We start from the raw sequence: 8690 nt of genomic DNA, 5'->3' as shown, positions 1-8690 counted from the left end.
GCTAACAGACATGCAAACAAGCCACAGCTACAACCACAAGAGACCTTGTGCCAGAACCGCCCAGCTAAGCCATTCCCAACGCCTGCCCCACGGAAACTGTGAGTTCATACATGTTTGTTGTCTTAAGACACTAAGCTTTGCACTAATTGTTAAGAAATAAATAACAAACCCACCTGTAATGGTAAGAGGTATAAAATAATAGTGTATTACTTATAATTTATAAGAAGAATTTCAAAAAATAATAATGAAGATAGTAAAGCAGCTATCATTTAGGGTTTACTATTTTAGTTACTCCATATACACTATTATCTCATCTACTCTTCACAAGAATTTTAAGTGGCAGATGGCAATATTTCCATTTTACCTACAGATGGAAATGCAGATGGAGATGAACTCACCTGGCTGAAGTGCTAATAAGTGGCACAAAAAGAATTGAAATCCAGGTCTCCTTGCTTCTAAATCCCATGCTCTTAACCACTGTGCACACTGTCTCCCCCAAAATGTTTATTGATTGAGTGAATGAGTGAAGGGTATCAACCAGGGCCACATTATAACCTTCATGAGCCCGAGGCATCCTTGCCTCTGTGGGTCCTTCCTCCATTAAAAAATATTAAAAATTATATCTTATGACCCTACTATTATAAAGACTAATATAATCAAGGCTGGGCTCATTATTACATATTCATTAACAATTATATTCATTTTTTCCTCTAAAAGAAATTAAAATTAAACTATTTCCACGGGCCCCCATAAGTATGGTGGCTCTCGGTGCCTAATGAATAAAATGGCCCCAGTATCAACTTGTGCACAGATATCAGATAATTAAAAAGAACAAAATGTTTGATGTCGCATTTTAAAAGCCAAACAAATCATCTCTATTGGCTTTGCTTTTTTCTTCTTCTAAGCAGTAAAAGGCACAGGGCAGAAGCGGTCATAAGCCATGGGAGGTGCGTGGTGAGGGCAGAGTATACTCTCTGTGTCGTGCTCAGTCTATGAGGCTGAAAAAAAGGATGCAGGTGGGAATTAATCCCGTCTCCCAAGAGAAGCTGGCGGTACCTCTGCGCTCAGCTGTGTTCAGCTCTCCTGGAAAGGTGTTCACGGGCATAGTTCTGAGATCCTGCTCCCTGTGCATGAAAAATGTCTCCTGCCATATCAGTAAACAGAAGATGTTACGGCCCTCAAGCCACCAGCCACTGAACTGTTCACCCTGAGGGGATTCAGGACAAAGAAAAGCAGGATACAGGCCCCAGATAGCTAAGGTGCAAATCAGAGGGGTGATTTCAATGAGCCCAGACTCTTGCATCTTCCCATACATAGACAAGCGCTAAATTCATTAACTTAAGATATCTGGGGCTTCCCTGGTGGCGCAGTGGTTAGGAATCGCCTGCCAAGGCAGGGGACAGAGGTTCGAACCCCGCCGAGAGCAGAGACCACTTCTGTGAAACCTCAAAGGCTACTACATTGTCTGATGCATAGGTCACTACAAGTCAGTCGGGTAAACTTGAACCATCTGCGTGTCCTTTTGAAGGGGTTTTAAAATATGTCCACGGGTTCACTGACACGTTTCCCAAAGGTGGAGCCTAATTCCCCCTCCCTTGTGTATGGACTGGAGTTAGTGACTCACTTCTAAGGAATAGAATATAAGGGAAGTGATGGAATATAACTTCTGAGACCAGATCATAAAAGGCACTGACTGCAGTTTCCTCCTTGCTTCACCGTCTCAGACTAGGGGAAGCCAGCGGCCATGTTGTGATGACACTCAAGCAGCCTTGTGGAGACGTCCTGCTAACAGACATGCAAACAAGCCACAGCTACAACCACAAGAGACCTTGTGCCAGAACCGCCCAGCTAAGCCATTCCCAACGCCTGCCCCACGGAAACTGTGAGTTCATACATGTTTGTTGTCTTAAGACACTAAGCTTTGCACTAATTGTTAAGAAATAAATAACAAACCCACCTGTAATGGTAAGAGGTATAAAATAATAGTGTATTACTTATAATTTATAAGAAGAATTTCAAAAAATAATAATGAAGATAGTAAAGCAGCTATCATTTAGGGTTTACTATTTTAGTTACTCCATATACACTATTATCTCATCTACTCTTCACAAGAATTTTAAGTGGCAGATGGCAATATTTCCATTTTACCTACAGATGGAAATGCAGATGGAGATGAACTCACCTGGCTGAAGTGCTAATAAGTGGCACAAAAAGAATTGAAATCCAGGTCTCCTTGCTTCTAAATCCCATGCTCTTAACCACTGTGCACACTGTCTCCCCCAAAATGTTTATTGATTGAGTGAATGAGTGAAGGGTATCAACCAGGGCCACATTATAACCTTCATGAGCCCGAGGCATCCTTGCCTCTGTGGGTCCTTCCTCCATTAAAAAATATTAAAAATTATATCTTATGACCCTACTATTATAAAGACTAATATAATCAAGGCTGGGCTCATTATTACATATTCATTAACAATTATATTCATTTTTTCCTCTAAAAGAAATTAAAATTAAACTATTTCCACGGGCCCCCATAAGTATGGTGGCTCTCGGTGCCTAATGAATAAAATGGCCCCAGTATCAACTTGTGCACAGATATCAGATAATTAAAAAGAACAAAATGTTTGATGTCGCATTTTAAAAGCCAAACAAATCATCTCTATTGGCTTTGCTTTTTTCTTCTTCTAAGCAGTAAAAGGCACAGGGCAGAAGCGGTCATAAGCCATGGGAGGTGCGTGGTGAGGGCAGAGTATACTCTCTGTGTCGTGCTCAGTCTATGAGGCTGAAAAAAAGGATGCAGGTGGGAATTAATCCCGTCTCCCAAGAGAAGCTGGCGGTACCTCTGCGCTCAGCTGTGTTCAGCTCTCCTGGAAAGGTGTTCACGGGCATAGTTCTGAGATCCTGCTCCCTGTGCATGAAAAATGTCTCCTGCCATATCAGTAAACAGAAGATGTTACGGCCCTCAAGCCACCAGCCACTGAACTGTTCACCCTGAGGGGATTCAGGACAAAGAAAAGCAGGATACAGGCCCCAGATAGCTAAGGTGCAAATCAGAGGGGTGATTTCAATGAGCCCAGACTCTTGCATCTTCCCATACATAGACAAGCGCTAAATTCATTAACTTAAGATATCTGGGGCTTCCCTGGTGGCGCAGTGGTTAGGAATCGCCTGCCAAGGCAGGGGACAGAGGTTCGAACCCCGGTCCGGGAAGATCCCACATGCCACGGAGCAACTAGGCCCGTGTGCCACGGCTGCTGGACCTGTGCTCTAGAGCCCGCGAGCCACAACTACTGAGCGCCTGTGCCACAACTACGGAAGCCCGTGCACCTAGAGCCCGTGCTCCGCAACGAGAGAAGCCACCGCCATGAGAAGCCCGTGCGCCGCGGCAGAGGGCGGCCCCCGCTCGCCACAACTGGAGAAGGCCTGTGTGCAGCAACGAGGACACGACATGGCCAAAGATGGATAAATAAATGAATAAATTTATAAAAAAAAACAAAAACAAACTTAAGATATCAGGTTTTCTTTAATTAACAGTAATCTTTTGAAGTTCCGACTACCTGGTTTTTCTGTATATCCTGGCTGCTTCCTTACCTCTTCGGAGCCGTCCCTCGGAGCGACCTGAGAGGCTGTCTTCGGGCTTAAGTCCTCAGAAAGTCCACTGAATAAAACATAATTCTCATCTTTTAGGTTGTGCTTTTGTTTTCAGTTGACATCCCCATGACCCACCTTGGCTGGGATATGACTGCCTGTCTCCCATGAAGGTCGAGATGCTTGTGAGATGCGCCGAAGTTAAGTTCCTGGAGAGAGCGTGGCGTACCGAAAAAGGGGTGAAACAGAACAGTGACTTTTAGATCCGGGACAAACTTCAGCTTTTCCACCCCATAACTGTGTGGTCGTGGATGAACTCACTTTATGCCACTTGAGTTTGATCATCTGTGAAATGGGAGCTGTGTGGCGAAGAGGGTGAGTGTTCACCAAATAGCCATAGGCTCCCCAAGTTTTCCCAGGGTCTGGCCAGTGGACTGTGACCCGAAGGGGCACTTCAGGGTAAGGAGGTAAAAGCTGCTGTATCTCCAGGTCTTGCTTCCCCTTCCACAGCAACCTTGGAAGCCACATGTTCAGGACAGCATAGCTAAAGGATGACAAGGGGCCCGGATCCATGAGGTACTGCCTGGAGGAATGCTGAGCAGGACGAGGGCCTCCAGACCCACACTGAACTTTGAGTGAGAGTGAGATAAACCGTTAGTCTGGGGGTTCTATGTTACACAGCGTATCTTAGGTTATCCTGACGAAGAGAGACTGTAATACCAATTCGTCTGGATGCTGAGGATTAAATAAGAGGATGTAGGTAAAGCGGCACAGTGCCTGAAAGAGGGAACTCAGTCAGCATTTCTTTCCTTCTCGACTTGAAAAAATCGAGGCACTGTTGCAGATCCCTTTCTGACACTATTTTGGTGTTGGGACCTAGTCACAGGATCCTGAAAAAAGACGAAGGGTGTGCACAGCCTCATGACCAGAGGCCTTCTGCCTTCCTAAGTACTTCCATCACCCACAGAAAGCAGTAGAGACACTTTGCAGGACCTAAATGCAGCTTGACTCATTTCCCCGGAGGGCAGACAAAAGCAGGTGGGGGAACGCACGGAGAGAGTACTTCCCGGCACATTATTTTAAAATTCTGTCTGGGTGTCCTGTGGTCAGAAAGCTTGCCAGTGCTGACTCAGCAACATTACCCAGGAGTCTGAGTGACAGCTTGCTGGAAGCCTAAAGAAGCAGGGTGTTCTCGAACCCCATCTCATCTGTAGATGTATCTCAGCATCATGAGTCAGGACTCTTAGCCTGACTTAGACCAATGCTGTGTCCTAGAGCAGACTTGCAGCACCAGGTGCGGAAGGGGCTCGCCCCAGCAGGTGGCGCCAGCAGGTGGCTAAATCAGGGCACCACCACGCTGCCCCGCCTCCTAGAGCTCTTTCTCCCTGCCAGCGGCCTCCCCATTGGCCAGGCTCCCGACCAGGCACGTCTGCTTTGTATCACCTGCCTGAATGGGTTCTGTCAAAAATGAACACTCAACTCAGGCTTGGCAAGCCTTTCTGGCATCCGTTTCACCATGATTTCTCTGGGTGCGCACTGGATTGACGTAGCCAGTAAAAGTCAGCCCTACCTCGGCCAGCAGAGGAAAAGCGATGATCACCCCAGGATTTCCGAGGGACCTTTCAAAGGACATCATTAATTCTGAATAAAGCTCTCCCCTACCAACACTTTCCAGTTGACATTCCTATTTTATCCTACAAAACTCCTCTGCCATTTAATGAAGGGAGTGCGGGGTGGCGAGACGCCTGCTTTTAAAAATACAGACGTTTGAATAACCTGAGTATAGGGGTTAACTTTCAAAAGTAAAACAAAACTAACCACAGAAGAACTTACCCCGTCTCTTTCCTTCCCCCCTCATGCCCCCTTTCCCTGGTCCATAGATTGTATTAGGAAAGGGGCACTAAGTCCTGTTATTCTCTAGGACTGAGAGCCTGAAACCCCCATTCGCTCAAAAGGAGAGTTTGGGGCTTCCAGGGTGAGGAGGGAACTGTCATCTGTTAGGGTCTGGCCAAAAGGCAGAAAGCCCCGACTCTAAATACAATGGAGAGAAGTTCTGTCAAATGCAGGTTCCTCCATCTCATTTATTTCCAGGCTTATGTGCGGGCCCATTGTAGACTGCCAGGCAACGCGCCGTGGATCTCCTTGCTCCGGCCAGCTCTGACCCCCATTCCCCGTTTTCCAGGCACTGTGCTAGGTGCCTCACATGCTTCATCTCACGTAAACCAACCGCCCTATGAAGTAGGAATTCACTTATTTAAAGTTGAGGAAACAAAGCCCACAGAAATTAAGCAACTGCCCCAACGTCCCCAGCTGGGATTTCAACCCACGGTTCTATCTCGTTCCAAAGGCACTAAAAGATAGCACTGAGGTTGGGACAGTGAAAGCAAAGTGACACTTGGATTCATTTTTATCCTCACTTCCCCCTTGGCAGGGAGCTGGCCGATAGGGTTGGGGAATCGCCTCTGGACAGCAGGGTGTGGACGAGGGCGCAGTGCGGACATTAAATAAGGGGCGAATGGTCACTGGCATTCGCTCACCGCAGGACGTATTCCCAGCCCCCCGCAGTCGCGCTTGGTCTAGCCGGGACTAGGAAGTTGGCGGCTGAAGATTCGCACGGACACACTAGCTCTAGGGGGAAAGCAACAGAGGGCGCAGCGAAATCAGACGTGCCCTCACCGCTCCCGAGAAACGCTGCCCATGTCGCCCCCTTCCCCTTCTCCCGCGCGCACCAGCCACGCAGGTGGCGAACCCTTCGCGTGCGCGCCAGGCGCAGGTGATGAGCCCCGCGGCGGGCGCTGCAGGAGAGCGGATGGCAAACTCCCCGGCCGCTCGGGCCGCGCCGCTGGCCAACCTTTTCGCGCGTGCGCCAAGTGTGCAAACTTTCACCGCCAGCTCTCCCTTTCGTCAAGCTTCCTCCTCCCGCAGCGACCCGCTTCCCCAAATCCCCATTGCTCAACCCGCGCCTCACCTGCACGGTGGCGGCAAACAGCAGCACAGCCCTGCGGCGGCGACCGAAGCGAAGCTTGGCCGCCTTGTATATCTTCCAGCGGACAGATGGCACCACGCCAAGAGGCAGGTAGAAGGCGCCACAGGCGGAGGAGACGGCGTAGGAGGGTTCCTGGCTCACCCAGCAGCGCTGGAGCCGAGCGTCGTTCGCCTCGCCCCAGCCGAAGAGCAGCGGCGCGAGGGCGATGAGCGCGGAGAGGGCCCAGGTGAGCGCGATCGTGAGCACCGAGGCCCGGCGGCGGGTGCGCGGCGTGCACGGCAGGTGGCGCGTGATGGTCCAGTATCGGTCCCGGGCGATGGCCGCCACGTTCCAGATGCTGGCGGTGCAGCGCAGCACGTCGAAGGAGATCCACACGTGGCACAAGCTCCGGCCCCGCCGCCACCGTCGCCCGGTCGACAGCTCGCTCGCCAGGCTCAGGGGCGTGATGCACCAGCGCTGCCACGAGCACGTCCGACACGGCCGTCGAGGCCACCAAGTTATGCGGCACACGGTGGAGGGCGCGGACGCGCAGGATGGTGACCAAGACCAGCAGGTTCCACAGGAAAGTGGCCGCAATCAGCAGCACGAGCTGCGTCACCACCAGCCCCGTGAAGACAGAGAAGGGCGGCTCTCGACCAGGCAGGGTGCCGCCGCCTGGGGTCAACTGGACGACCCCGCCGGGGCTTGGGCTGCTGCTCTAGGCTTCGGGTCCCAGGGGAAGGGCGACCCCGGCGAAGGCCACCGAGAGGTTAGCTGCTTCCATGGCGCGCGGCGTGCGGGATCCCGGCCCCTCGGCGGGGACGCACGCGCCCCTGGCGCTCAGCGTGGACAGGGAGGGTGCGGGCGTCGGAGGGGGGCCCTGTGTGCCCGGGGAGGGCAGAGAGGGGTCCAGTTCGTCCCCCCATGGTCCCTCATTGTGCCGCAGCCCTCCTTTGGCGCCTCTGCTTGGAGCCCTCGTGGACCTCTTTTCCAGTGGAGGAAAAAAAGGAAAAAAAAAGAGTGGGACCCCTCAGGAGTCCAGCGCCGGCGGGCGCGCCAGCCCTTCCCGCCTCTCCTCTCCGTCCCGGGGCAACGGGCTGTCGTAGGGCTGGGAATCTGAGAGCACGCGGTGTCCGCGCGCAGGGCGGCCTTGGAGAGTGGACCCCACCACGCACGAGCCGGCGGCCGCTGGAGCAGAGCTGCACCCGGGGTGCGCGGGGGCGGGTGGTCCGGAGGGCCCGCCGCCTGGAGCCGGGCCTTCAGGCTGTTCCGCGAGTCTCCCCGCCCCCGGCGCGCGGAGAGAACCCTAACTCGGGAGTCGGCGGGGAAGGTTCACAATCGCCTAGGAATGCCGTGGCCGCCACCTTCGCGGATCCCTGGGACCGGCCTGGGGCACAGTTTGACACCCGGAAACAGAGGAACCGGGCCTCTCCCGGACAGAGAGATTCTGGTTTTCTCCACCCCCATGCTAGGTGAACTAGGAGACCCAGGTGTTGGGTATGTCAAACAGGAAGCTCCTCGGCCCGCCTCCTTCCTGCCTGCCGCCTCCCTCGCCACACCTCCGCCCGGCGAGGCTTCCTGCTGCCTTGAGAAGTTCCCTGTCTGGCTCTGTGCAGAAAGAACGCGGCTTCTAGGCAGTCTGGCAGAGGCGCTGACGCGGGAGGGTTCGCCACCTCCTCGCCGTGCCATCCCTAACCCGTCCCATCACATCTCTACCCGCGTTCCCAGCCCGCGCTCCCTTTGCGGTTGCGGAAGTTCCCGACCCTAGTGTGTGTCTTCCGGTTCTTCACATCCAGGGTGAGGATCGGCTTATATTTTGTTGACCCCTGGGCAAAGGTAGACACCAGTGAGAAGTGACATGCCCCTAGCCCGCCGCCCAGCCCCCATTTTCAGTCTCTTAACACTTTAAATAATAGTTCAATCATAATTAAATCAGCCTAAAGCTGCAATACTTCTGTTCCTGGGAGTAGACTAGAAACCTAAAGAACACAGAGCCCAAACTGCCCCTTCTCTTGTCAGGGCAGCTGGACTGGCTGGCGGTCATTCACTGGCTTCTTACTAACACCCTGGGAACAGCCTCAGGCTGAGCAGGGCGCCCAGAAGAGGCTCTTTCTGGAAAGGTTCCCTAGGCTGCAGT

General features: G+C 52.3%; 1 protein-coding gene across 1 annotated transcript in view; it reads right to left on the bottom strand.

Moving 5' to 3' along the window:
* LOC102976268 (5-hydroxytryptamine receptor 5B-like) overlaps nt 1-7337 on the bottom strand; it is a 12207-nt gene extending 4870 nt beyond the window's left edge. The window contains 2 exon segments of the mRNA XM_028496718.1: nt 6557-7021; nt 7023-7337. Coding sequence (XP_028352519.1) covers nt 6557-7021; nt 7023-7337 — 780 coding nt within the window.
* Between the last annotated feature and the right edge of the window lie 1353 nt (nt 7338-8690).

Source organism: Physeter macrocephalus, chromosome 2 (genome assembly GCF_002837175.3).
Source record: "Physeter macrocephalus isolate SW-GA chromosome 2, ASM283717v5, whole genome shotgun sequence".
Taxonomy (NCBI): domain Eukaryota; kingdom Metazoa; phylum Chordata; class Mammalia; order Artiodactyla; family Physeteridae; genus Physeter; species Physeter macrocephalus.
Note: the sequence above shows the minus strand (reverse complement) of the source record. Positions and strands in the feature narration are given on the sequence as shown.